The sequence below is a fragment of the Endocarpon pusillum genome (assembly GCF_000464535.1).
Source record: "Endocarpon pusillum Z07020 unplaced genomic scaffold C682903, whole genome shotgun sequence".
Lineage (NCBI taxonomy): Eukaryota > Fungi > Ascomycota > Eurotiomycetes > Verrucariales > Verrucariaceae > Endocarpon > Endocarpon pusillum.
In genome coordinates, this window is record NW_006913468.1 from 51,358 (window position 1) to 79,284 (window position 27,927).

The window sequence follows — 27,927 nt, forward strand, 5'->3', positions numbered from 1 at the left end:
CCACCTCTCTGGCGTAAAATGGTCCAATTTATCATTGGCTCACTCAATGCGACTAATGTGGCCTTAAAGCCTTTAAGGTCAAATTTTAGGGATTTCGTTGGTAAAGAGAATAAGCATATATTTCCCGCGCGGTTACCAGCCAATGATAAATTGGACCATTTTACGCCAGAGAGGTGGATATTGATTACTTCAATTGATGTATGACTCTGTATCTGCAGAAGATTGCCGCCAATTAAATCGAGCTTAAGTAAATCTTGGTAAGGATTTCTGGTACTAGCCGAACATGACTACTACGGTACCAAGCCTAATTTCTGTACCCCCCCCTGCTGAAAATGTTAGTATCAGTACAAAACGTACTATGTAGAATTAAGTATAGACGCCTACAAAACAGCCAAAATAAGACTAGTCCCTAAATCAAGTTTCTACATTCCATTGGCATTGTACTGCTTGATATCTCGTCTGCATCAATTGAAGCAGGGTAGTCAAAAGACACAGCATCTTGTAAAGCATTAAATAGCCGCTTGTAGCTCATCCTATCATCAGGCTCATTAGTATCTATGTAGAATTAGTAGAATACGTACAGAGTACGGAGTAGAATGAGTAGATTTTGCAAGATGAGCAAAACGTGTGCAAAATGGTGACAGGGTTATGTGTGTAAAAACCCGTTTGTAATATTTTTTGACCAAGGGGGGGGGGTACCAAAATTAGGCCTGGTACCGTAGTAAACCACCATTCATATTTTCTTTTCTGGGCAGCACCAAGGTCAGCTTCAGTATTGCTGAAGTCGACTGCTCAAAATTCACATCAATGCAAGATAGACACAAGCTTGCGCTCCTGCTTGGTACCGACGGCTACTAGCCTTGTAAAAAACTGGCGGAGATCGTGGTGCTGAGCATGCCATACCTCCCCCATTGCGAGCGTCATTGATTCAAGGATGCGTTCACCGTCCTTCTGTATTGCGCAACTCTTGATTGCTCGCCAGTATCTACGCGCTGCCGAACTTAATGCTGCCAGTATTGCGGCTCCAAGCTCAGCCGTACGTGTCAATGGCTTCGCTTACTTCAGCTCGGGACGACATGCAAGAGTGGCTACAAACACATGGAAGCGCGTTGCAATTTCTGAGAATATCACTCCACAGGCAAAATGCCTCACATGCACGATTCTGGCACCCAACCCATCCAAAGCGGTAGGTCAATGACGCTATCCTACTGTTACTTTTGGCGCTTATACGATTCCATTACCAGGAACCGCTCGAGCTTATTAAGTGTCTGCCAAAGCTTCTGTTCCCTTTCCATCGCTCTCTGCGCAATCTCACTTTCTTCATCACTCCCGATTTTCTCCCGTGGTTTAATGAGAAAGATGACTTCATGCAGAAGGCTCTGGCTCATATGCATCAAGAGTGGTCGGCCTCCATTGACAGCATAAGTGCTGCTTACGAGGGTTACCGACACGTTATTCAGTCTCGTGTGGCGGTTGTAGATAGGATTCCATTTCCTGATGGAAACAGCTCGGGCTGTGCAGGCATATCAGCTGCAATCACTCCGTGGAGTGGCAGGTGGCTGCGGGAGAGTGATCTTCCAGTGGGCTTCAGTTCGAGTGCAAAAGGATCTCCCGCAGTACCGCAATTAAGTCTGAAAGTACCCTTCACTCACAAGAAAGGCGAGATGAAGCATATGAGGATTCTCTTACAGCCAGCGAACACCATTTTTCTTAATGGCCTTCAATCGACGATGTTTGTGGAAAGCTGGGTCTTAGATGACAAGGTAGAAAGCGGGCCAACATTCTCGAGAGACACAGCACGTGAACATGTTAACCGCTTCTCAATGAACCACTTGGCTGAAGCCTCAACATTGACAGTGCCATTGAAAAGACTAACGGAGACGAGAGAGATCTCCATGTGTATGGGCAACATTATCAGCAAGCTTGTCAGTAAGAGTGAAGCAGAGTCTATGTCGGCGTCATTGGAGCTGGAAGAAAAGGTATCAGCATTCATGAGAAGCAATGATGCGACGGGCGGCACGCTGTCTGTGTATGCTCTGATAATCCCTAAAGCATCGGACCACAAACGCTACGAAGAAGGGCCAGTCGTGCCAACTGAGTTCCTTGGCTACCACAAGTCAGTTGAAAGCACTGACACCACAGACGAGAAGCAAGGGGTCCTAGACTCTATAAGGCTTGCGATCTCCAAGGGCGCTCATTTACACAAAGTCACTAGTGGGGGAGGAGGCTGGGGTAAAAAACAAGGGCTTTTGTCATTGGAACCAGCGTTTGACCATCAAGGGTCTGGTTTCAGCTCAACGCAAGCCTTCGAAGATGTCAAGGATAGACTTGATAAAGGTGAACCTATCTGGGGTCAGCATACTCCGGAGATTGCTCGCCCAGGAGATTTGGTTGAGTTCTACGGATTCTTCTTGTCTAACAAGGAAGAAGAAGCGCTAATCCGCAAGGAAAGCCTCAGGACTGCTCTGAAGGTATCTGATCTACAACAATGGTCTGCTCAAGAATGGGCCAAGCAAGAGGTGTCTAGTGTCGTCTGGGGTGTTATACCTCCTCAGGATTCAAATAGTGCAAGCAGCTTTTCTCCATTCGGGAACAATTTGGTCGCTGTCCCTAATCATTTTGGAATGCTCTCCGAGAAAGGCATGGTTCTGCAAAGATTAGACCGCGGGAGCGACAAGCGAGCACTTGGACAGTCTGCAGCTACCAGTGTCCGTATGAGCAGCATTAGTAGGATTGACGTCCCTCACACTTCATTGACTTACTCTATACCTACTAGAGCCGCAGCCCGGAAAGACTCCAAGAAGAAGAAACCGGAACAGGACGCCCCTACATTTACGAGAGTTAGATATACTCTTGGCCAAACAGATGTCACATCTCGAGAAGAAGCGCGCGTACGCCGGGCCAAAAAAGCGCAAATGCCTCGACCTGGCAGGAAGGGCATTGGACGTGTCTTCAAATACATAGCAAATTCGAGTGCAAAATTGACTTAGCCAAAGGGAAATATCATGGGATCCGCATTGTGAGGTAAAGAGGTGCTTGTCTCCGAGCGCGAGGCATAGTTCTGATCGTTGAGAACGATCTGCACCACTTGGTTCACCAGAGGCAGCTCGAATATGGTTTTGCGTGACTGACCCCCTGTAAACGAGGTTACGGGGGGCTTGTTTGTTCGAGAACGTCAACATCCAGCTCCTCCATCACACCAAGGACCACACCAAGGCTTTCCATGAACCCATTGACTGCCACTCGAAGCATTCGATTTGTGGTGGCTTTGTACCGAGTGCGCAAGATAATCAATTGGTCATCAGTACCTTGACCTTCTCCAGCGACACCATTGCTTTGTCCAGAAGCATCGTTGGACCAAGTTAGGGAGAATTCGCGCTTGACCAAAGGTGACAGCTCGTTATCCACCTGAAGAGCCTGAAGAGCCGACGATGCGAGTCGGTGCGTTGGGAGCGGGAGATCGATGACGCTGTAGAGGTTAGATGTGAGGCGTCCCTGGAGATAGTTAACATTACATACAGTGAGCAAGGAAAGTTTGGATCTATGGACGCCATATGTGCAAGCACACCACTGCGGTAAGGTCTTGATCAGCTTCCAGCCGTCTTATGCAGGGGAAGCAAGGCCCCATGCGAGATATCGAACACGAGTATACCGCTGTTGTCTTACATGAATAGAGTGCCAATGCCGCTGCTTGGCTGGCGGTCAATGACAACTGCTGGCACTGCCTATCGTATGCATGAAGACAAACTTGAAGTTGCCGTGTGACAAAGTATGTAAGCGGGGTGATGCCGTGGAACCTGTGAACCCAATCCTGCGTCCTCCGTCAATTCGTCAATCCCGCTCCGGCATGTCCGGCATGTCCGTGCGTTGAAACAATTGAGATCCGGCCACTAACGCCGCTAACCAAACATAGCTTCGTGGTTGCTATGAGTGACAATCACTATTCCACAAATGGAAGCAACAAACATGGCTCCTCCTTCGACTGCATCTCATCATTGCTTCTGAAACTCCACATCTGCTGGTGACATGCACAAGAACAGTTGACCCCAGTCTTTGGTATCTGTTGCCCTTATCCTATTGTTACAATAGCGATTACTATCCAAACCCCAGCGGATCCCGTTCACTTTCACAGCTTAGCCATTGAACAAATCAGCATGGGTTGCGCACAGTAGCATTTGCGAATCAATTGATCGCATCACAGTTTCTTTATCAGAATTTGCGAAACCAAGCTTCCGTTCCGGGTACAAGGGCTGAATTTCAACATCCTCCTCAACCAATTGTGGAAAGCGCCAACATCGTCGCGCACAGCAGCTCTTGCCTCCAGTGAGCGATGGGGCCTCATTCTGTCAACTATGGGCAGGTGATTGAGTATATCCAAGGTCAGTCGATACGGAGGATACAGGTTAATGGAGGCTTCTGCAGTGGCCCAGGAGACTTCGAGAGCACAACTGACCTCCATTTCCTACAGATCGACTCTATCTAGCATCCTACACCCATGCTCCCAACGAAAACACCCCTTTCCCATACCCAACCGAGACAAGAAAGTCGCCGAGCAAGAAATCATCGAAATCACAACATGGACCTATCCCTGTATCACGATCAAGAGTCCCCCCAGTCTACTTCACCATAGATGACACTCTTCTCTACAACGCCTTCCATGCCGATTTCGGCCCACTACACATTGGCCACCTCTATCGATTCGCTGTCCAGTTTCATGAGATACTTGGCGACCCAGCAAACAATGATCGCGCTGTTTGTTTCTGGAGCAGAGCAGACTCGAGAAGCAGAGCCAATGCCGCGTGTCTGGTTGCTTGTTACATGGTGTTGATTCAATCATGGCCACCACATCTCGCTCTCGCACCAATTGCGCAGGCCGACCCTCCGTATATGCCATTCCGAGACGCTGGGTACAGCCAGGCAGATTATGTATTGAACATTCAAGACATTGTCTATGGTGTCTGGAAAGCCAAGGAGGAGAATCTGCTTGGACTAAAAGACTTCAATCTTGAAGAGTAGGCAAAAACATTCTTCGCTTTTTTGGTCTCTACTAACTGCTCTGAAGGTACGAGAAGTATGAGCGTGTAGACATGGGCGACTTCAATTGGGTGTCACCACAATTTCTTGCCTTTGCTTCTCCTCAATCTGATATCACCACTCCTATACCTGTCACTTCACCGCAATACGCCAGCCTTCCCACTTGTATACCGGACATCTTCACCGCAAACATTCCAAATCCCTTCAAGAATGTCCTCAGCCATTTCGTATCGCGCAACATCGGCCTGGTCGTACGGCTGAACTCTCCTCTCTACTGCCCAACCTACTTCACCGCCCTAGGGATAAACCATATCGACATGATCTTCGACGATGGGACCTGTCCTCCCCTCCCTCTCGTGCTAAAATTCATTCGTCTGGCCCACGACATGATCAGACGAAACAAAGGCATCGCAGTGCACTGTAAGGCCGGGCTAGGCCGAACCGGCTGCCTCATTGGCGCATACCTCATCTACCGCCACGGCTTTACCGCCAACGAAGTCATCGCGTTCATGCGCTTCATGCGTCCCGGCATGGTCGTCGGTCCGCAACAACACTGGCTGCACCTCAACCAAGGACAATTCCGGGAATGGTATCTTGAAGACCAATTCAAGGCCAAGCACGAAGCTGCTGCCAAAGCCACCACGCCAAGGAAAGCGAGCATGAAGACCCCTCGACGGCTGGCATCGAATGGACAGATCGCTACACCACCGCCAAATGGCTCGCAATCTGCGAATAATAGACAAGCTTCGCGGTCTGCGCTCGGCGAAATAGACGGGAACGATGTAAGCAACACTGCTACCGCGGCAACCACATCGTACCAAGATGAAAATCTTCCCGCGCCAACGCCTGGCCAGCCAAGGAAATATGCCCGTCTGGGAACGGAGACAAGACATCATCCTTATGCTCGATCTGCCAGTGCCGGATTCACGCTAGCGGAAGACAAGGAAGAGATGCAGCAGCCCGGGACGGGAATGGAAACGGAGATCGTGTCCATGAAGACGCATCGGACGAGTGAGTGTGGGAATGGAGAATGTGAGAGTGAGGAGGAGTATACGCTTAGGATGCTGGCGCATAAGAGATCTATGTCCCGGAGTCCTGTCGCCGGTGCCGGGGTTGGAGCCGGGAGAAATCGAAGTGCGAGCGGGAAGGGAACCGGGAAGGCGAGCGGGGGGAAAGGCAGGAGTGTCTCGTACACGACCACGACGACCACACTAACCAAGTCTTATGATGTTGGTGACAGCATCTTTGACGAGGCTGGTGCTGGAGTGGATGAGAAGGCAATGGGTATGGACACGGCGATATGGGATGAGGTTGCTAAGGCGGAGGAGAGGAGCCCGACTCGATCAAGGACGATGCAGAAATCGGGAAGTGGCAGTAGTGCGGGTAGCGCCGGCAGTGGAATGATTGGGGTGCAGAAGACGAGGAGCAACACGGTGGCGGCGAGCAGTAGCCCGAGACGGTCGGGTGGAGAAGAGAAATACCGCGTCAGGAAGACGAGTGGCAGGATTGCCAGTGCCAGTGCCAGCACCAGTACCAGTGCGGGTCTGGGGATCAAGAGATGATGCCTGCCTGCCTGCCTGCCTGCCTGCCTGCCTGCCTGCCTGCCTGCCTGCCTGCCTGCCTGCCTGCCTGCCTGCCTGCCTGCCTGACTGACTGACTGACTGGGTTGGCTGTGCTTTTTCTTCGTGGGGGTCTGAAACCTGCAAGAAAGGCGAAGGTGAATCAATGTGTGTACGGATGGATCGATGTATGTGTACATGTTTTTGGTTTTTTTCGTTCTGTTCCATGAATGAAGGCGTTCGCATCGCACACGGAGGGACGGGTCATAGGGGCACACTGGGTATGCAGAGTCGGAGTACTGGAAGTGGCTAGCTATGTTTTTGTCGTCAATTGCCTTTTTGTGATTGTGTTGCGTTACTATAGCTTCTACTGTTTCTTCAGTGCTATGCTTCCACCTGGCTCCGTGACTGGCTGACTGACTGACTGACTGACTGACTGACGGGTTTCACTGCTAGTAGTTCATGTGTCTTGGGTTAGTGGTTACGATTCAAGCGCTATACATACAGATTTTTCTACGTCAGTTACCCAAAAGTTTTCCACTTGTGTCGTGAGGTCTCGCCCTCGTCCCCGTCCTCGTCCTTGCGTCCGCTTGCTTGCATGTCTGCTTTTGAGCCCTTTTCAGGATGATATGATGAGATGGGGGTGGGCACTGGCTATAAGTCAGGTTCCTCAGTACATAACGTCATTGAGTCCATGAGTAAGTGGGTGGGCTGGAGTTGAGATGGGTGGAGTAGAGTTGGGGTTGGTTTTCTTTTTCTTTTTCTTCATATGTGGATTTATTTAATTGATTGGGAAGAAAGATCATGGATGAGGGGAGGATGGAACGGAAGTGTCTCGTTTAGTCGTGGGAGATGATCCGGCTGGATCCGGGGGGAAGGGCGAGGTGGTGCTTTTACCTATCTGGTGGAATGAGTGCTGTGCGTAACTGCTAATGAAAAGGTGGGTCTCTTGTGAGTTATACTAGACTGCTATGACAAGGAGAGATGAGATGGAGATGTTGATGATGGTGTATTAATCCATTGTACTCAGCTACGTTAGTCATGTGATGTGATGTGGACATATCAGGGAAATTGAGGAGCTGTACCGACCCTGATTACTTTGGTTTGCAGGCTAATATCGATATTGATTTCTGGCATTGAATTCAGGCCATCAGTGTATAGACAGGAGATTGCAGCGGGGTTAGAGGGCAAAAGGGTATTCATGTACGTGTAACATCCAGCCGCTGGAGGAAACCTGGTATGCAAATAGTGGCTGGGTAGGACAAGATAGATAGAGAGCTATGAAGACGATCTGTGAACGCACCTTATTGCGATATTAGCAGCATGTGACGGCAGCAGATCTTACCTCGTATGGGAAGTGAAAGACAAAGGGGACTTTTCAATAAGGAGAGTCTGGCTTGAAGAAGGAAAAGGGAAAGGGAGAGGAAGAGGAAGAAAAAGAGCAGAAGCATGGCGAGAAATCAGGGAAAATTATGAACTTGACAGCGGGAGGTTAATTGGTGGGATAGGAGAAGAATTCTCGCAGACAAAATGCGGCGGCTGCCAGGTCTTGGAAGGATACTGATGAGAACCGTCTTTTATATTACCATATTGGGCAATAGTCAACGGGCAATGAGCGATCGCATGATGGTCAAGAATTCCCACGGGAGGTGGGCATATGGGCTCATGTCTGCAGAGTTGTGTCCCGAAATGAGGGCGCAGGATCAATGCGATTTTCGTGATTTAGAGTCATCCTAGTCATGAAGCCATCGTCAAGGTCATCATTCCACACATCGTTGCAGAGACTATTTAGCGGTGTGAGGTGGATTGAGAAGTGTTCGTATCCATCCATGTGAGCAGCCCACCGGCCCTTCTGGAAAAACTGGTTGATACATTTTGCTGGGATCGCAGTAGCTCCATATCTCGAGTTTCGGTACTGAATGCTCCCTGGATTGCCGGAATCTAGCGTGAAAGGAGAACATGCATAACCAAGCCATTTTGGTGGTGTGGTATCCTCTGCCTCGATAGGTCGGAGTTCGCATCCAAAAAACCAATTTTCCCAGGACTGGCCGAGTTCCATTTGCACTTCGCTGGGGGAAAAGATAGCTTCCTCGTCCTCACGTACTAATTCAGGATCCTCAAGGAAATCGTCCCAGCATCTGCAAATCCATGCTACATGTGCGAGCTCATGTACAAGGGTAGTTGCCAGCTGAAAGTTGTAATAGCGTCGGGTCTGCGCCGAACATTTGTTCCATTGAGGCTGGCAGATGACTTTGCCGAGTGATAAGCCAATACCTACCGCATATCGATTGCGCTCATTAAGCTGTGTTCGGGTTTCGCCCCATGCGTTGTCGAGTGAGGTGTGGCTGGAGAGATATATGAGGGATTTTTCTGCGACATGTTCAGCAAATCTGTTGAGTTGTGCTGCAATCTCTTGCTTGGAAAAGTGAGGCTTACCAATCACGTCTACCCATCGATATCTCCACTGATCGACTTCGCCCAATGGGTGAAGCCTTCTGACTCGACGAGGCTGCAATGTCCCATACAAGACTTGGGAAAAGAAAGGGGCAGATTGTTGGAGAAGGAGTGAAGCGAGTCGTAGGCCTGGTTCTATTCGCTGATAGATCTTCGGCTCAAGAGGGAGAGTGTAACGATCCCATAGGGCGTGATTTTTCCTCAACAATCTCGCCTCATCCGCAATGTCTGCGACCCGGAAGTTTTCTCGTCTCCAGATCGGATGAATGTCGTTGTCAAGATTGCAAATGCCCTCGTAACCTGGCTCACCCACCACGAGGTTGGCTTCAAGGTCTTCTTGATGGTGTGCGTATTGCATCTTCAGATCATGAAACGAACAGCATTATAGGCCGCGAGCGACTTCAGCAGAGAATAGCAGGACTGATATGGTTCAAGTGCGAAAGACTGGGTACTGAGAATGTATATGGCGGAACAAACAATGCCCAAGTGCAACAAAGCTTCACGACACGATTGTATTATCACAAAGAACAAGAGACAAAGCTTTATCTGGAAGCTCTATCTACCACATCCAAGAACATGAGGAACAAGACCAATGAAGCACTTCATCGTAATAGCAAGATTGCAGGTATCAAGATCCGCCCCCATTGTTCGACATGTAGACTTCTGCATGACACAAACAGAATTGTCAAGGTGAGCTTGGGACATCAAGCAAAAGACATCCCAGTGAATGAAACGCTGCCAGAATGCGAATAATGGAGAGTATCGAAGCCGTGATGATGGACGTACAGAACACAAGAAAACATGGCCATTGGTGGGAACAAAGCCGAGTTCTTGAGGCATGTTGGATGAAGTCCAAGCAGGGTCGACACTAAGCCCGAAGAGGTCGGGCCCAATATCTTGGCAAGGAGAGGAAAAAGCTTGAAGCTGGGAGCTGGAGCTTGGAGCTTGGAGCTGTGGGAGCTGGGGCCGGGATTTTAACCGACCATCTATTGACGACATTTCGGTACCGATGTTTCTGATTGGGCGCATAGGTGGTACCCAAGTACCTGCGCCTGCTGTCGAAAACCGTTGTCTGTTTCATGCCTCCATGCCCATGTTCAGAGGTGTACTCGCATTGGCGGAGATGCCGCTGAGCCGCGGAGATGATGCCACTGTCGTCGCCCTCCTTCATGAGGCCATGACACATACTTACCCAATGTAATACCACCCTCCATGGCCCCCCGCATACTGCATACCACATACACGTTCTTTGAGTCACTCATCTGCGAGTTAGATTTGATGGGACTCAGTCCCGTTTCTCGGTAATGTCATGCCAAAGAGCAGGCTTCCGGCCGGCCGCGCTGTCAGATGTTTCAGTGGTTAGTTTGGTGTTGGTGGAAGAAGCTACATATATTACGCTTGCCGTTTCCTTGTATCGCCATGATGCTTCTCATTTTTGTTTCTCAGGGGCTGAGAGTGGTCACGATTCACGATGACAATCACGTCTCCCAGCAATTGGCGAACAAATGTCGCTAATTTCTCACCGTCGTATGTGGACCCTCTCTTTCCAAAGGGAGCTGCTGACAAGGTCCAGCTGGTTCACGGCCACAATGGGCACGGGAATCACTTCAATGCTCCTCCACGATCTTCCCTACAATGCCATTTGGCTCTACTGGCTTTCGATAGTTGTGTTCACCTTCAACGTCGTCCTCTTCGTATCCTTTCTAGCTCTTTCGCTTGCTCGATATATCTGCTGGACGGGTACTTGGACAAATACTGTTCATCATCCTGAGCAAAGTCTTTTCCTTGGTGCTGTTCCTATGTCACTTGGGACCATTGTATGCATGATCTGTTACGTATGCGGGGAGGCTTGGGGGATGCCGGCACGATATCTAGCCATCGCACTCTGGGTGATACAGGTCGTTCTTTCGGTCCTGTGCGCCTTGATCCTGCCCTTTCTTCTGATTAGCAGGGACCATGAGATCGACCTGCCTATGCTGACAGCGCGCCATTTGTTTCCCGCCTTGTCTTGCGTGGTAGCGAGTGCCTCAGTCAGTGTCGTGGCGAGTGTCCTTCTTAACGCACAGCATGCCCTTTGGACAGTGCTGGTCAGCTACATCCTGTGGGGTATTGGCGTTTCGATGGCGATGGCGATCTTGGTGGTCTACTGTCATCGCCTTGTTGTCCACAAGCTGCCACGCCCAGAGCTCATCGTCAGCGTGTTCATACCGATAGGTCAGCTTCATTATCATCAGCCAATGTTTGTGGCCACTGACAATCAAATACAGGCCCATTGGGCCAAGGTGGCTTTGCGATTCTGAATCTGGGTAGTCTGGCCACTTCGATTCTTCCACAGACGAGCACCCTGCATGACTCCACGGGGAATTTCTTATGTGACGCTGGGTTTTTCATTGCACTACTCTTCTGGTCCCAGGGTTTATTGTGGACTTTCCTCGCAATTGCTTCAACCTATCATTCCAGAAAGGGCTTTCCCTTCAACCTAGGATGGTGGGTACGTATAAACTGGTAGACCCTCCTGCTAGTTCGTGGTTAACTTCTCCTCTAGGCTTTCGTCTTTCCATTGGGTACTTTGGCACTTTGCAGTAATGCACTTGGCAAAGAACTGCCTTCTCAATTCTTCAAGGTGTCGGGGATGGTGCGAGACGGCCATTCCCTCTCCTCTTTCATTGATCCTAACTCTAGCTCTAGATCATTTCAGTCCTCGTCTTCGTCCTCTACGTCATAGTCACAGTTGGTACGCTTCGTGGATTGATTTCTGGAATCTTATTACATTCCTCTTGCTCCCCGCGCCTCGAAAAGCGACAACACCAAAGCAGAGGCAGCATACTTCCTGTCCACATACAGCTGGAGAACACCAGCACAGCGTCCCCCTGACCTTTCCCTTGGCAAATCTTGGTAGCCGCCCGACCTTCGAAACTTTAAACTCTGCCCCTCGATTTTTGTGTCATCCAAATCAATCCAAGCTCACGACTGTGGTCTAGTTACTTCAAAGAAATCACGCAGTAGCTGTATTGCAGGAACGGAGAAGCAACGTTTCAAGAAGCACACCGGCCATGTCGAATACTAGGCCTACCAGGACCGTCAGGTTGCTCATCATCAATCCGAACTCCTCTTCATCAATGACCGATGCTTTGAGACCCATGGTCCATAGTCTGGGATATCCTAATGTTAGTAGAGCATGTTGATCAGACGATCAGACGGCCCGTTAATCGCACGTTCAAGGTCGAATATTCCTTCTTCACGTCGCCAACCCCTGGTGTCCCCTCGATCAATTCACCAGCCGACGCCGCGAAATCGGCTGAAGTTTGTCTGCCACATATCCTACCCTTGATCCCAAACCATGATGCTTTCCTGGTTGCATGCTATTCACAACATCCGCTGGTGGCCATGCTGCGGTCAGAATGCACTAAGTTTCCATCGGGTGCAACAGGAGGGGAACAGGGTGCCGGAAAATATGTGAATGGAATTTTCGAGGCCAGTGTCACGACCAGTTTGTCCTTGATCCTGGAAGAGCAGAGCTTCGGCATCGTCAGCACCGGAAAGGTCTGGGAGAAAGCTCTCACTCAAGCCGTTCATGAATTCGTCGGTACTGGAGAAAGCGGGTCTGACAAGTACATTGGATGCGAGACAACAGGATTGAATGCTACAGAGCTGCATGACTTACCTTCGGATGAGGTCCGGGCTAAGATGATAGCAGCTACAAAGCGATTGCTGCACAGGGGAGAGCAGGGTGAAGCAAGGGCTGTCCAGGCTATATGCCTCGGCTGCGCCGGTATGGTCGGTCTTGATGAAGCTGTTCGGCAAGCATGTATCGAGGTGCTTGGGGACGAGAGAGGTAGACGTGTCAGTATCGTAGATGGAGTCAAAGCAGGGGTGGGCAGCCTTGTAACCCTTGTGGTTGGTGGCTTCTGATGCGTGATAAATTGCTTGGCTCGATGTTATCACAACTTTTTCTTGGTCAAAGCCTCAGAGCCGTAGTTACTAACAGCCCGCCGTACTTAACTTCGACCATCTCGGTGGTGCAGACCTGCCATCAATAGCTTTGCCAACGATTGGAGCGGCAGATGCTCAGGCAAAGATAGGGCAGCAAATAGAGCATACTAGCATCCAGGTGACCACCATTACCACTTAATGCGGCTGGCCGATACAGCCGCTGCTACCCCCTAAGACGTGGCGGCGGCCATCCATGGATCAAATGGAGGGACAAGTTTACCGTCAACTCTTATTTCGAAACAGAGCACGCCCTTATACTGAGAGCTTCCATTTTTCTTTTACAGCTTCTCACCGCCAGTATAACGGCGTAGTAGCCTTCGAAACCAGCCAGGCCCGATCCAGCGCCTGGACCACCTCCTCCGGCAATGGGCCCTTCTCCAAATCGCTCAGATTCCCCTCCAGCTGCGCCAAACTACTCACTCCAATAATCACCCCGTCCCCACCATCCTTGATCTTCAACTGACTATGATGCACACACCACCTCAGTGCGATCTCCAACAACGTGAGATCGTGGTTCTTGGCCACCGGCTCGATCAGCGCCAAACACTCGAAGACCTCGGGCTTGAAGTAGCGGTCGCGGTACATGGAGCCGATGGCGGTGGCGGTGTTGCTGTAGCGGCCCTGAGAGGGGAGGGAGGTGTGGGAGATGTTGTTGTATTTTCCCGAAAAGATGCCACCGGCGAGCGGGTTGTAGATTACGATCGAGAGGGAGAATTTGCGGCAGCAGGGAATCAACTCGGTTTCGATGGAGCGGGCTGTGTTTCACAATGCATCATGTGTTAGATCATGTCGCTTGGAGGACAGGTGACCAGATGAATGAATGCCGTGACACATACTGATGGCGTTATACATGGCCTGGTAGACGGTGGGTTGGACCCAACCGTTCTTGCGACATGTGATTACTATCTCGGCGACCTCCCACGCTGCATAGTTGCTCAATCCCAGCTCGACGAATTTGCCTTCTTTGTGCAGCTCGTTGCACGCTTCTAGCGACTCCTCGAAGGGGACGCTCCGATCCGGGGCATGGAGATAGAAGATGTCGACACAGTCCGTTCCCAGCTCACTCAGGCTTTTGTAACAAAATCCTTTCAGCTGGTCTCGCCTGTGCATTCCTGGCTCGGTTGGATAACATTTCGTGGCCAACTTTAGACCTCGTTCTTTCCATCTCGCTTCTCGCGTGAAGGCTTCCTGTTGGCCGCCGATGTAGGTCCGCGCTGTATCTACTTCGTCGTAGCCCTGAGATTGGAAATAGTCGAGGCATTTGTTGTATTCGGATAGTGAGGTGATGCGGGCGCCAGCAGATTCGTCGGGGCCGAAAGTCATAAGACCGAGGATGACGCGGTTCTTGGGATTCAGGGCGAGGAGAGGCATTTTGGTGGTTGAACTTGTGGTGATCGGGTGGGTGTGGCTAGGTGTTTGAGAATAGCCAGCGGCGAGGTGTCGTGGTGATTATATGCGAGGTGGTGAGAAGTTCCTGGTGCTTCAAGTAGACAACTGGGAGCAGAAACTGTTTTGCTGAGGAACGTAGAAGAGAACCTCTGAGAGACGCATCTAGAGACCGACTCACGACTGAGTGGAGTACTAGTGGTACTGGCTACCTGTGGGAGCACGAGAGGTTAAATTGCAATCAAATCGTGTCATGTACACAGCCTGTCCATCCCGAGTGTGCTCGATAGGCGACTTCTGCCCCAGTCAGTACAGACTTGCCTGCCCACGTCAAACACAAGATATACTACGTTATTGAGCTCTAGCTGTATGGAAGACTAGAAGCCTGTCCTTGTGTTCTGCGGGGCTGCTGCAAACCCCCTCACAGGGCGCAGCTAAACAGGGGACTCCCCTACGCTTTCGGGCGTATTGACCCCGGCTTGAGGCCTGGTGAAACGGTTGAATGCCGCCCTTAGTATGATGTTTGCCGGCAAATTGGCTGGTATGTAATGACACGTAATATTGCTCCCTGTCTACTTCATCAATTTTGTCGAGCTGTCATGCCGTGAACGACACCACCAGGCACAATCAGGCCCTGTCATAAACAACCTTGGACTTTCGGTTCAAGCCTTTACATCGATAATCTTATGCGCCAATAGAGGCCTCACTTAACTAACACAGTGCCGAAAATCAGTTGTGACTTCATCTTTGCACAGACTCGTGGTATCAGCTGAGCAGATCGCAACTGTAATCCAACGTACAGCCACCGTGCTCCTGACCTGGATATTCTGCATGGATGACCTCGACCACGAACGAGGCTTCGCCTGACACCGCGAAGGCTCATTCCGATACCGACTCTTCTGGCGAACCTATCTTGACACCTCCAGACTCGGAAGCCAGGTTCCCTACTACCCATCTCCCTGAGCCATCACAGCGCCGAACGTCTCCATCTCCACTTCGAATCTCGTCTCTTCCACAAGACATCAAAGAAGAATTCAGGCCCGAGAATCGAACTGAGGCTGTTGACTGGTCAGAAGCAGGGGAGGAGGCATTGGGAAGCGATCTTGATTTTGACGAGGACGATATGGCTGGCATTCGGCCCTCCATGCACCGTCCTACAGATGGGCGGTCACAACAGCCGTTATTGAAGGATGAAGGTCGAGGACGATCAGAATTCGAGTCGACCAACGGCAGTGCCCGGCCAGCTTTAGCATCTAGACGCAACACATTTCGTTCCCGATCTCCTTCTTATACTGATCCTGCGAATGCCACTAGGAGGAAATACATCTATGCATCTTTTTTCTTGCTCCTTTCCCTCATCTCCTTTGTAGTACAAACGGAAACCGCCGTCTACATACAACATACACTGGGTTGGAAAAAGGCATACTGCATGTTGTGGTTGACGCACGGATCGTGGTCCTTGTTATACCCTGCTCAACTTCTCATCTTGCGAATACAGAAGCGGAAGCTGTCATGGCCGGCGTTCTGGCGGAGACACAAATACCAGATACGGACAACTGCCCAGATGGTCGAACATCAACAACTGCATCTTACCAGTTCAGCCAAGAATAAATCCCCAACCTCATACATCATCCGCAAAACCGTGTTTGTTTCCACAGCCCTTACCATCGCTGGCGCAAGCTGGTATGTGGCTGTCGACCTAACCACTCCCAGCGACCTAACAGCCATTTACAACTGCTCCGCATTCTTCGCCTACGTCTTCAGCATTATGCTCCTCCACGACAAACTCCGCCTCGACAAAGCCATCGCCGTTGCCGTCGCCATCGCCGGCGTCCTCGTCGTAGCCTACGGCGACAAAAAGGACCCCAAACACGCCGGCCCTCACGGCGGCGCCTCAGGCGGTGGGCCCCAAGACGACGACGGGGCCACCGAAGCCAAGAACCGAACAGCCGGCAACCTGATCATCGGCATCGGCAGCGTCCTCTACGGACTCTACGAAGTCCTCTACAAGAAATGGGCCTGCCCTCCCGAAGGCACCTCGCCAGGCCGCGGCATGATCTTCGCCAACACCTTCGGCTCTCTCATCGGCCTCTTCACTCTCACCGTGCTCTGGATCCCCCTCCCGATCCTGCACGTCACGGGTCTCGAACCCTTCGAGATCCCCCCACCCCACACCGCGGGTCTTCTCCTCATCTCCACCATCTCCAACGCGGTCTTCAGCGGTTCGTTCCTCGTGCTCATGAGCTTGACCAGTCCGGTCCTCAGTTCCGTAGCGGCGCTGCTGACCATCTTCCTGGTGGCAATCACGGATTCATTCTTGCATCCGGAGAGGTCGTTGAGTGCCGCCGCGATCGGGGGTGGGAGCATGATTATCGTGGCGTTTGTGCTGTTGAGTTGGGCTACTTATCGCGAGATGGATCAGGAGAGGAAGAGGATGGAGGCGGATGAAGGGGTGATTACTGATGACGAGGAGGATTGATCATAGACTACTTGGGTGTCGAAATGGGGTGTTGAGGGATAGACAAGTGCTTGTGGAGCTGATTTTATCTCGTAGCATTTAGAGACTGGTGAGAGATGCTTATCAATGGGCATTTGGGCCTACAATATATATTTACTTTGGGAGACTCCTTTGCATTCTCACTGGCGTGGGTCGTAGGTACCGGAGTTACCACCAAGCCGGGTATGGGTGCTCAAGACGAGCTTCCGAGAGACAAATTTCTATTTTCTCCTGCCCTCCTACTACTGCGGTCATTGTTGACATAAGCTTCTACCATTCTGTAACGGTTTATCGAGGACCCAGTTTCTCCATGACCCTCGGCCCTTGTTCCTCCCATTCCTGTTTCGAGATCCACATATCCTCTTTGTCTGCCATGATGTTGGCCAGCACCGCCCCACCCAAAAAGACCATGTGTCTCCTCCTCGGTGGGTCTTCGATTCGGACTTTGAATTTCTATGATATCACGCAAACATGTCAGCAGCTGCCAGGCAATGCGCGATGATCAGAGCATGTATGGATTCTTACATTCAGCCTCTCCGGATTCCCCTGCAGCACCCTCGTCAACCACAACTGCTTGAGTTCTTTCTCCAACCTGCTCGGGAGGCCGGGATACATGCTGCTCCCACCAGATAACACTATGGCTTTGTAGAGACTACTCCGCACATCCACGTCGGCCGTTTGGATGGTGTTGAACAGATACTCGGCTATGCCCGGCTGTTCGACGTCGACGAGATGCGGCTGGAACAGACATTCCGGTGCCTCGAAGCGTTCGGACCCGACGCGGATGACGCGGCCGTCGGGGAGGGTGTAGGATTCCACGAGGACGGTGGTGTCCTCTGACAGTCTTTGGTCGAGGTTCAGGTCGTAGGAGACGTAGCAGAGCTTTTCTTTGATCTGCCGCACGGTTTCGAAGTCGGCTGTTCGGTTCAGCGCGTAGCCGCGCCGGAGGAGGAGCGCTATCAGATTTCGGGTTACGTCGCGGCCTGCGACGTCGAGCCTGCGGGTGAGGTGGTTGAGTACTGTGGATTCGTAAACCGGCACGATGTGGGTGACTCCGTCGCCGCTGTCGACGACCACGCCCGAACTGAGGCCTTGTGCGTACAGAGCTAGGACGGCCTGGATAGCGACGTAGACGCCGCCGAAGTTATAGCGCTCGAACATGACTTCGCACATACGTTCTCGATTTTTCAAGGGGTTCATGGGAGGCTCGGTGAGCAGGATCTTGCGGCCCGAGGGATCGACCCGGAGCTTTTCGTGGAATGTGAAGTCCCAGAGATGTTGCATGTCGTCCCATATTTTCACTATCCCGTTCTCCATCTATTCAATCGGACCACTTTGTCAGCTGGGTGGCCGGCGGTAGCAATGGATTTGGTAAGAGGTCGTACAGGATATGATATTTGGAGCATCGACCGAGCTGCTGCCGCTTCATCACCACACATGATATCTTTGACCACGATATCTCCTTGCCTCTCCTCTGACCGTAATATCGGCCGCCCCACTATAGAGGGGTATTGGTGCTCTGGGAAATTCTAGCATCTGCCGTTAGGAGACTCGGAAAGCTTTGGATTCGGTGATATGTCTGTATACCTGTGCGGCATACCCAACCTTTAAAAATCCTGTGCCTCCATCGAGGACTGCACAAATGGTCAGCTAAGGTCCCTGGGCTGTAGGTGCAGCCGCGAACCAATTGGGGGTTCTGCCATGATGGCCCTCTCTTGTCCCGAGACTCAAGTAACTCAAAGCATTGCGCGAGGGGGCCTTTGTCGCAGGAGTTTATAAAAAGTTTAGGTATCACAATGTGGTGGAGCATGCGCCAGCCAGAAAGGTGTGCCTAATATAGTTCTCCAGCTACAGTACTCCGTACGTAGTAAGTCAGTCAGTCGGCCATCAATTTGTGTGCGGAGTGGCACTAGCAATGCCAAGAATAGGCTGGACCCTCCGAGTCCCCCCAGCATCAACATGTCTACTACGAGATGCAGAGAGAGTCGTATAGTTCTTCATCAGTCCTACAGACATCAATCAACTTACTGACTGCCGACAACGTGGAGCTTCTAATCTTGTTCTCTGTTCTCAGTGATGACAATGTATTGGGCTTCAAGATCTTGCACACCTTTACTCGGCGTCCCCGGCGACCATCCAGGGCTAAGTGACCCGGAGGGCTCTAGCGACAGCCTTCTATCTATTCTTTGTGGTTCATTCCCCCCTTAAACCCAAATGTAGTGAGGGTGATCCGAAGATCCTCATGGTGATCGTCCTGCCCACGTCGTATACATCCAGAACAAGCATAGTTTGAGCTGCCTCAAGTGTATCTTCGTACTTTTGGGCCGATGGGCCTCCATGCACAAGTCTATAAGATTCTCCTCCTCTATTCCTTCCTAACTTCTATTTTACACTCATTATATGTGTTGTGTAAGTGATTACCTTACATCAATCAATACAAGTCAACGTTCATCCATATCCATTTCCATTTCCGAAAGTCTTTCATCTCCTTAAGAGGACGATGAGTTCACCAGACAGTTCAAATACCAGAACTGACCCAGCACAAAACATGTCTCCACGAAGAACTGCCGACCGAAGAAGACACCCTACTCAGCAGGTGCGGGTCAAGTGCCTGTCTCCGTCCGACCCACAGAAGAGAATGATTGCCAGATCAATGTACAAAGAGGCCAAGGATGGCCGTACAATAGGCTTACTGGGACACACCCAGAGCATTGAATTATTCCTGATTTTGAGCATGAAATGCTCTAGCCGACCGAAAACAAAGCACAATGCATTGAAAGCATTTGTAGGCCAGGAACAGGTCAAGCCTAGATTCTCGCAGCCAAGGCCAGTCAAAAGAGCTGTTAACGATCTAGGCGGACTGATCAGTGAGCTGGACAGTCTGGCGGCCGCTCACTATCAGTCTTGTATATCTGGCATGATAGATGATGGGAGTAACTCTTCCTGCTTCAGAGAGTGGGAGGACGCCCAGGTCGCATTGTCTCTGACGTTCAAAGGCCGCCTACAGAACCTCCTTGAGGAGCCCTCCACGCCAATGGAGGAGGCCCCCGAGACTGATGTTCAGCGTCTGGCTTCTGAAGTGAGCGGACTGGGAATATAATAGATCATGGTGCTCTCTCTAATGTCTCAGCAATTTTGCTATCTGGCCTGCCACATACGTCACCTAAAGGCCAATGCCACCAATGCGTCCCCTCGCTCATCCCCGGCGGCGCAGCACCCCTTACTAATGCAGAGCTAGATAACCCATGGCCACATCTCAGCCAGACGACGCCCAGGAAGGTGCCATGATATTTGCAACGCGTTCCTTGGCGCAGGCACCACTATATATAGAGTATAGTACCTCAATCCTTCGACTCTTGGGCTCTGCCTCTATAACTCGGTTACTTTCGCGTTGCTCCTGCCACCCTTTTTCTTTATTTTCAGCGTAGGTTGATGCAGTCACATTCCAGCAATGTTTTCAAGCCCAATCTGGTCGTCTCTTCTCTTCGGGGCTGTTCTATTAGTCTGTGTCGGACTTGTCCACCTTTCTGTCATATGGACTCGAAAGCGTCGATTTTATAAGAATCTGGTAAGAAATCAGAACCGCAAATTCTGTCTCCTCCCGTCTCAGAGGTGGATTCGATTGTTGAAGATGTTGCTGATACTAGATAGCCATGTCCACCGCACAGTTTCCTATTCGGACATCTCAAAGTCCTAGGTGAAGTCATGCAAACATTGCCCAAGGACGTCCATCCCCAGGTAGCCATGGCAATCGTCAGGGAGAAATACGATTTGCCTCACGTGTTCTACATGGATCTGTGGCCAATTGCAACATCCTTTCTCATGATCCAGGATCCGGACATAGCTGCTCAGATCACCCAAACCAAGAACCATCCCAAACACACCCTCCTTAAAGAATTCCTTCGGAATATGACTGGTGAGCAATCTATCGTGACCAGCGAAGGCGCAGAATGGAGGAAGCTACGTTCAATGCTTGGACCTGCATTCTCTTCCCACCACCTTTCAACCCTTGTACCCGATATTACAGACCATGTTCTGAAGTTCCGCGAGCGGCTGCAAGAATTGGCCAAAAGTGAAAAGATCTTTCGCATGCAGGACCTGGCCTGTAACTTGACCATCGATGTCATCAGCCAAATAGTCCTGGGTAGAAGCTTCAATTCGCAGACGACGTTTTCCTCAATTACGCACAACTTCCGCAAGTTCATCTCGTGGGCTGGTTCAAGTATGGATATTATATCTCGAAACAAGAGCAAACTTCCCATCTGGTGGTATTGCCGACTCCTCGATCGAGAGCTCACCGCTGAGATCCAGGAGCGTCACGCAGGCAGTACTACTACAAACACTACTACCGCCGGTAGAGCCGTCGTCGATCTAGTCTTTCAAGCCTACCAAGACGAAAAACTAGGTCTTTATACCTTAAAGGAGGCGCAAAAGCCCGACGTCGACCCAGAATTCATGCTCCTGGCCGTCAACAACATCAAAACCCTCCTCCTAGCCGGGCACGACACAACCGCCACCACCATAGCATATAGCTATTATCTCCTCTCCCAGCACCCTGACATCCTCTCCGCTATCCGCTCCGAACACTCCACAGCCTTCTCTCCCTCCATCAAAACCACAGCATCCCTCCTCAAAAGCCCACAGGCATCAAAACTCCTCTCCCACTCCATCCTTCCCCTTACCACCGCCGTGATCAAAGAGGTCCTCCGTCTCTTCCCGGCCGGAAGTACCATCCGCATGTCCTCTCACCCAGCCACGGAAACCCTCTCCTACCACTCCCAGTCCTTACCGTTGACCAATCACGTCCTCTGGGTTTCACATTACGGCATCGCACATCGCGAAGATCTGTTTCCGGACCCGGCGGCGTTTGATCCGTATCGGTTCATGCCGGGAAGGGAGGTTCCGAAGGATGCGTGGAGGCCGTTTGAGAAGGGACCCCGGAACTGCGTGGGTATGGAGTTGGCGATGCTGGAGATAAAGGCGGTTCTGGTCTTGACGCTGAGGGAGTTTGAGTTCGAGAGCTTGTATGGGAAGGAAATGGATGGAGAGGGTTTGAGGGAGGCACCGGAGAGGCATGGCGGAAGGGCGTATCAGATGGTTGCTTTTGGACCGAAGCCCGCGGGGGGGTTGCCCATGAGGGTGAGATTGAGGGCGGGATCAGAAAAAGAGATGGAGAAGGAGAGGTGGGAGGAGGAAGAATTGATTCAGATGGCGGGTTTAGATGGGCGGTTGGGGTGAACTGGCAAAGAAATGTGCTGCACATAGAGGTATGCCCTGGTCATTGTTCCAAGACTGGGACTGTTAAGACGATGCATTGCAAGACTTGGTGGGTGCTATCCCCCGAAGCTTACTCCTCCATTCCGTTTCTGCTCTATAACTGCCAGGCAAGGCGCGGGAGCTCATTCGCTTGTGGGAATATGAGACCAGCCTGGTCTGGAGAGACGAAGTAAATCGGAGCATGCTGCAAGCAGATGTCGAGGACATGGGTCTCGGCAAAGCGTGGCCCACAGAGTTTTATAACGGCACAGCAGGTCTTCCTCTGATCAAGGCCGGTCAGAAAGACCTGAGCGCGTAGTACAACAATCTCAAGCCAGCTGATGAGACATGGCTGCTCGGGCAATTCCTCGACTATGCATACCCTGACGGCGGGATCATCTTTTTGAGCAACCCGGAGCGACTTCCTGACGATATGAAGAAAGAGAACTTCTGGAAAAGGCTGCAACAGTAAGTAATTTATAGCCTTTCCAGCTTTGGAAGCCATGCTGACAAGCCGTTTTAGGTTCCTTTCCCAAATCACGATGGAGCAAGCATCCCCATATTTTTGCCGTTCGCGCCTGGGCAAGCGACCCATCAAGCTGTCGGAAGGACTACCGACATTGACTAGCAACATGGAATATCTTCGCGGGCGTGACAGACAAGAGGGCGAAAGAGCCTATGGATAAAAGGACTCAAGTTGTAAGGTTGGTGGTACGGAGCTGCGGTTGGGTCAAAAAAAAAAGGAGTGCTGAAGCTCATTCTCCCTACGCCAACGGACTGGATCAGTGCATGCAACGTTGGAGTTGGGAACAAAGCTTTCTATCTTGTAATTTAGGCATTGGTGCTCATAGGGTCGATCGTATCTTTTATCCATCAACCGGGCAATTATGCTACATAGTAAAAGCGAAGGTCATATCGTAGCATGCAATTGAAATGTCAATGCCATGTAGAGAGAACATATATATAATTTTAGCAAAGCGATCTTGAAAAATTAGGTTGTATTTCCGGGATGGTGGCGCAACGGTAAATATGACCTCTCTCTCACTACCCTTGTTAGATCTTGAGTGGATCTCCCAATTTGTGACGTGTCCAATTAAAGCATGGATTTCTCTCTAACAAATAAATAGGTAGCGCGTTCGACTCCAGAGTTGCTTTCTACGCAGATCGAAAGGTTGCGTGTTCAAATCACGTCCGTCTCAAATTTATTTTTTTTTCTCAAAAAGGTCTCCCACTTCATTTTGAGCAGTAGAGGAGCATCTCATACTTACAAAAGAATTCTATTATAGTTACTTACTGATGGCTGACTGCTTCTTTGATTTATTATATCTCTGGTGTCACTGAATAGTTACACTTTTTGTTACGCCGCGCCAAGACTGCCAAGCCTGTCAAAAAGGGTAGTAATGCTGCCATTCATGTAGATCACCATCAACCCAGCCCATGCATGAAAGGTCCTCGCTGCTGCAATGCTCGTAACATCATTGATTCTAATAGTCACTAATCAGCCTCTACGTTCCTTGTAAGAAATGATTTATACATCTCTGCCAGACTCAGTTGTTGTTTCAGCAAGCGATCAATGGCCATTCGTCTCCCTCTCTCCTTTCCCGTCTTCGATCTCACAGAAGGCCTTGAACGTCACCATATCCGCTCCGCGACTCTCAATCACACATTCCGCCGTGGCACCAACAAAATACACGAACCCCTCCTTCAGCTCCTCCCTCTTCGGCCCGACGCTGATACTCCCCTGTCCGCTGGTGCAGATGACCACGCTGGGCCCGGCAATGCCCTCGAAGGTCGCCTTGGCCCCGTCCGCCTTCAGCGCCGTCCTCACCACGCTGAACTCCTCGATCGGCGGATCGTACAGCAGACTGTCGCTTCCGGAACCGTACGCCGCGGTGTTCAGCGTCACGTAGGGATAGTCGACGGGCTGCAGCAGCTGCTGCGCGGGCGGATCGTGGTCGTAGGTCAGGATCTCGGTCAGGGTGTTGACGTCCTGGAACTTGGGCGTGAAGCCGGCGCGGATGACGTTGTCGGAGCTGGCCATGCATTCGATGATGTCGCCGGAGACGTAGGCGTGGATGTCGTCCGCCTTGAGGTACATGGCCTGGCCGGGGGCGAGCTTGACGTAGTTGAGGAAGAAGAGCACGAAGAGGCCGATGTCGTGCGGGAAGTGGGCGTGGCAGCGGGTGGCAGAGTTCCGCGCTCGTGTTGACCGAGGGGCCCGGGCTGATCTCCTGGGATTCGGCCTGCGAGACGAGCGACTTGGACATGGCGCGCACGTCTTCTGGGGCGGATTTCATGAGCGCGGTGAAGGCGGCGCGGAGGCTGGATTTGCTGGTCACGAGGTCGCAATCCTCGGCCGCGGCGGTGGTTTCGAGGCTGCTGGCGCGGTCTTCGCCGACGAGGGCGCGGAGGGGCGGGATGGTTTTGAGGAAGTGGGCGATCTCCTTGAGCGGCCGGAAACCGCAAAGGCCTTCGAAGTGGGTGATGGCGATGGCCATTTCCGGTTTGTGGTTATCGTCCGGGTAGTTCTTGGGGTCTTTGGCGTGAAGCTCCCCGGCCAGTTTCTTGTTCGGGTGGGCTTGGATGGATAGTGCTTTGGAGATGGAGAGCACTTTGAAGAGGAAGGGCAGTTTGTTGTTGTACTTCTTGGAGATCTCGGTGCTCATCAGGGCCTGATTGTCTGAGACGAGGTCCAGTAGCGAACGGCCTGTCTCGAGGTCTTTGGATGGCAGTGAAGGATGAGTGCCCATCCATAGCTTGGCTTGATCAGTCTGATGCTTGACGGGAGAGGTTAGGAGCAGGCAGACCTCAGCATAAGGTTTCTCTTCTTCGATCGAGAAGCCATCGGGAGGAGTGGCGAGTGCATATTTGGCAGCAGCAGAGTCTTTGCCCTTCTTCCCTGCACATCTTCAGATCTGTTCTCAACCTGAAATGAATATCCTACCCCAATCATAGCTATTGACGCCTAGAAGTCAAGTATTAGCTCCTTCCATCGCTATCAATGCACCGATCTGTTCTTACCACACTGGAGCCGAATCAACGGCACTTGCATCGTGGAGACAATTGCTTTGCAATAATTGCTCTCCAATAACTGCTTTGCAATTGAAATTATTGCACAGCTCACACTCCAGTCTGCTCTATCCACGCGTCAGTGCTCTTTGAATTGTGGCCTTGTTTTCTGGTCGTCATTTGGAGAGCTTCTATTCTGGTGACGACAGCTGACTAAGAGGCCCTCCACTAACTCACCAGTTAAGCTCAGCCCTATGAGCTCCACCCCTGAGGCCCGGAGGCCCCTATTTCAGAATGGCGCCTAGGCTGCCTCCAACCAAGAAAGGTCCCCAGCGGACCCACCAACCACCGCCTTCGAATATCCCAGCTGCCGCGGCTGGCGATGTTGTCGCTCAACCTTCTACACCGGTGCGCAATATTTCGGATACCCCAAGGAGGCACACCAGGCGGAGCGAACGAAAAGTCGATGTTCAGACACTGCCTGGTACTCGATGGGATAAGCTTGAGATAGAACGTCAGAGACATCGGCAACGTGAACAAGAATCTGGTTCAGGCATTACAGAAACACCGGTTCTGAACGAATTGTCTTTACATGAGAAGACCATACACGCCTCGATCCATCGCGCTTCGGCTACCAAAACCCGTGATCTCGTTTCGGAGACAAACCCGATTGAAGTTTCAGCTCTACAGCTAGGAAGCCAATCTTTAGGGTCGGTCAAGGAGGCCAATGGTCGCGTGCTCGCCACAACATCATCGCCGATCAAAAAGCGTCGTCCGAACCAGTCACGGCTTTCTAAGCATCGGCTCTCAACTGGGCGACAGCGTCAATCTAAGCCCGAGGCTGGGTTTACTAGCCAATCTCCATCATCAACTTTGGAGGCTGTTATCGAGAGAGATCCTCTATTGAGCATGGCTCGACGACCTGGCCGCAACCAGGTGGACTTTGTCGCAGAGTTGAAAGAGACAATCCACGAATCGTTATCCAAGCTGAGCGATATCCAGGACAAGCTAGCTCCGCTAGGACAACAGATTTTGGTATTGGAAGAAGAACTGAAGGCAAAGGAGGCTGACAACAGTAAGTCATAACCAATCCTTCGAGTGTATATTGTACTGTTGCGGTTGCTGACAGAATAACGCCCAGGCGTTACTCTAGATGACACAAAAAGACTGGATGAATTGTATCGAGCAAAGGTCAAGCTCACAGAGCAAGAGACCGGTATTTTGCATCAGCCGCCAGATGACCTCATCAATAAAATGGGCATTTTAAATGCCCTTGCTGCGCGGGAGGATACTCAAGCACCCGGCCGCGGCTCAGCAGCCTCCAAACAGAGAGGCTCTAAGCGGTCTGCGGTCGAGTCCGAAACTGCTGTCGTGGACTCACCCGGCCCAAGTCCAAGTGATGTGAGGTCTTCCGATCAACTCCGGCGCGTAAAAGGCCAAGGGCAAAGAAGTTCTAGTGTTGCGAGCCAAACACCAAGGGATGGCACTTCGAGACTTGACGATGGTCCGGACGGCCCCAGAAGCGGTGTTGCCGATCGAGCCAAGATGCTGGTGGTCCATGCTGAGGTCGCCTACAGACAGAGCAAGGCCACACATGACTCCGATGGAGAGCGTATACATTGCACAATCAATGCGATCAGGAAGGACAAGGGAAGGTATGCCATTTCGCGCCATGGCTCTCTCCCTCTTCCATCTCTCTTGATCAACACAGACTGACTGCAATCAGTGGCAGGACCATCTACGATATCAAGGACAAGGACGAAAGTGAAAATCTCCTATACACCGCTCGAGCCGAAGATCTCTTGCCGATACCTCCTCCTGGCAGCCAGCTGCCCACATTTTCTCCCGGAAAGCATATTATTGCGCTTTATCCTGGAACCACCACCTTCTACAATGCTCAAGTAATCGGCTTGTTTACCAAGAGGGACGTCTACAGTCTTAAGTTCGAAGGCGAAGAGAACGAAAAAGAGGTCAAAGAGGTGGAAAGGAGGTATGTATTGGACATCAAGACCAAATAGCTTGGTGGGAGTATGTTCTGCTTGGGCCAATGTCGAGTGACTGGTTTTGGCTTGCATTTGCCAGGGCGTGGAATATGGGTAGAGCGTCAGAATAACATTTTTAGTATATTGTGTATTGATATCCAAGATAGTCTTCGAGGTGATATTGTTCTTGAGCTAGAGAGGAATCGGACCTACGAGTGGCTGCTGAATTTACTTCTTGGTCATCAACCATCTGCCTTCACCCAGAGACAGGGTGACACAAAACTGGGGAGGATCCACAGACAGACCCAGGAGGTTGTATTGTGTAGGAACTGAGCTAGAAAGTAATCTCTGAGCTGGGTTCTATACTTATACTAACTTACTACTATAAGTTAGTAATAACAGGGATGCAAGTTCGCCAAGCCTCCTAACTCGTACTAGCTTACTCCGAGTCATCCAGCTGAGAATGCCGAGGCTTACTAAGGCAACATTTGATCCCGCGAAGGCCGTCAGTCTTCTATCCGGACACTCCTCCGCCCTACTAATATCTCCCTTTATTCTTCAAAACACCCATTCTCTGTGTACACAATCTCAGCATGCCCGACCTTCCTTCGCACGCCTCCCCCATCCTCGCCCCACAACCTCAACCCTCGACGGGACCAGTCCCCAATTGGGACCCGGACCGCTCCTCCACACCCGCCCTGCCCGGGGCGCTCATCTCCCCGGCCTTCACCCCGCCCGCAACCCCCGGCGCGAGCGG

General features: G+C 51.2%; 11 protein-coding genes across 11 annotated transcripts; 6 read left to right on the forward strand and 5 right to left on the reverse strand.

Moving 5' to 3' along the window:
* Nucleotides 1-934: 934 nt before the first annotated feature.
* EPUS_02596 (uncharacterized protein) lies at nt 935-2,990 on the forward strand (the record flags this gene model as incomplete). The annotated part of the gene is made up of 2 exons (XM_007787520.1): nt 935-1,186; nt 1,245-2,990. The coding sequence occupies 2 exons, from the start codon at nt 935-937 to the stop codon at nt 2,988-2,990; spliced, it is 1,998 nt and encodes a 665-aa protein (XP_007785710.1).
* A 157-nt stretch (nt 2,991-3,147) lies between these two features.
* Nucleotides 3,148-3,554, reverse strand: EPUS_02597 (uncharacterized protein; the record flags this gene model as incomplete). The annotated part of the gene is made up of 2 exons (XM_007787521.1): nt 3,148-3,469; nt 3,520-3,554. 2 exons carry the CDS (start codon nt 3,552-3,554, stop codon nt 3,148-3,150), a joined length of 357 nt encoding a protein of 118 aa, XP_007785711.1.
* A 776-nt stretch (nt 3,555-4,330) lies between these two features.
* Nucleotides 4,331-6,596, forward strand: EPUS_02598 (uncharacterized protein; the record flags this gene model as incomplete). Its single annotated transcript, XM_007787522.1, has 3 exons — nt 4,331-4,379; nt 4,469-5,012; nt 5,063-6,596. 3 exons carry the CDS (start codon nt 4,331-4,333, stop codon nt 6,594-6,596), a joined length of 2,127 nt encoding a protein of 708 aa, XP_007785712.1.
* Nucleotides 6,597-8,256: 1,660 nt separating this feature from the next.
* Nucleotides 8,257-9,405, reverse strand: EPUS_02599 (uncharacterized protein; the record flags this gene model as incomplete). The annotated part of the gene is made up of 1 exon (XM_007787523.1): nt 8,257-9,405. The coding sequence occupies one exon, from the start codon at nt 9,403-9,405 to the stop codon at nt 8,257-8,259; it is 1,149 nt and encodes a 382-aa protein (XP_007785713.1).
* A 1,113-nt stretch (nt 9,406-10,518) lies between these two features.
* Nucleotides 10,519-12,959, forward strand: EPUS_02600 (uncharacterized protein; the record flags this gene model as incomplete). The annotated part of the gene is made up of 6 exons (XM_007787524.1): nt 10,519-10,574; nt 10,621-11,261; nt 11,315-11,538; nt 11,593-11,682; nt 11,736-11,781; nt 12,223-12,959. The coding sequence occupies 6 exons, from the start codon at nt 10,519-10,521 to the stop codon at nt 12,957-12,959; spliced, it is 1,794 nt and encodes a 597-aa protein (XP_007785714.1).
* A 369-nt stretch (nt 12,960-13,328) lies between these two features.
* On the reverse strand, nt 13,329-14,411 carry EPUS_02601 (uncharacterized protein; the record flags this gene model as incomplete). The annotated part of the gene is made up of 2 exons (XM_007787525.1): nt 13,329-13,795; nt 13,877-14,411. 2 exons carry the CDS (start codon nt 14,409-14,411, stop codon nt 13,329-13,331), a joined length of 1,002 nt encoding a protein of 333 aa, XP_007785715.1.
* Nucleotides 14,412-15,261: 850 nt separating this feature from the next.
* Nucleotides 15,262-16,905, forward strand: EPUS_02602 (uncharacterized protein; the record flags this gene model as incomplete). The annotated part of the gene is made up of 1 exon (XM_007787526.1): nt 15,262-16,905. The coding sequence occupies one exon, from the start codon at nt 15,262-15,264 to the stop codon at nt 16,903-16,905; it is 1,644 nt and encodes a 547-aa protein (XP_007785716.1).
* Nucleotides 16,906-17,211: 306 nt separating this feature from the next.
* On the reverse strand, nt 17,212-18,362 carry EPUS_02603 (Actin-related protein 2; the record flags this gene model as incomplete). Its single annotated transcript, XM_007787527.1, has 3 exons — nt 17,212-17,376; nt 17,449-18,240; nt 18,309-18,362. The coding sequence occupies 3 exons, from the start codon at nt 18,360-18,362 to the stop codon at nt 17,212-17,214; spliced, it is 1,011 nt and encodes a 336-aa protein (XP_007785717.1).
* A 1,109-nt stretch (nt 18,363-19,471) lies between these two features.
* Nucleotides 19,472-22,865, forward strand: EPUS_02604 (uncharacterized protein; the record flags this gene model as incomplete). The annotated part of the gene is made up of 5 exons (XM_007787528.1): nt 19,472-20,002; nt 20,575-22,138; nt 22,308-22,475; nt 22,518-22,647; nt 22,703-22,865. 5 exons carry the CDS (start codon nt 19,472-19,474, stop codon nt 22,863-22,865), a joined length of 2,556 nt encoding a protein of 851 aa, XP_007785718.1.
* An 884-nt stretch (nt 22,866-23,749) lies between these two features.
* Nucleotides 23,750-25,231, reverse strand: EPUS_02605 (Mannose-6-phosphate isomerase; the record flags this gene model as incomplete). Its single annotated transcript, XM_007787529.1, has 4 exons — nt 23,750-24,295; nt 24,390-25,078; nt 25,124-25,144; nt 25,201-25,231. The coding sequence occupies 4 exons, from the start codon at nt 25,229-25,231 to the stop codon at nt 23,750-23,752; spliced, it is 1,287 nt and encodes a 428-aa protein (XP_007785719.1).
* A 251-nt stretch (nt 25,232-25,482) lies between these two features.
* EPUS_02606 (uncharacterized protein) lies at nt 25,483-27,206 on the forward strand (the record flags this gene model as incomplete). The annotated part of the gene is made up of 3 exons (XM_007787530.1): nt 25,483-26,263; nt 26,330-26,843; nt 26,915-27,206. The coding sequence occupies 3 exons, from the start codon at nt 25,483-25,485 to the stop codon at nt 27,204-27,206; spliced, it is 1,587 nt and encodes a 528-aa protein (XP_007785720.1).
* Nucleotides 27,207-27,927: the final 721 nt, after the last annotated feature.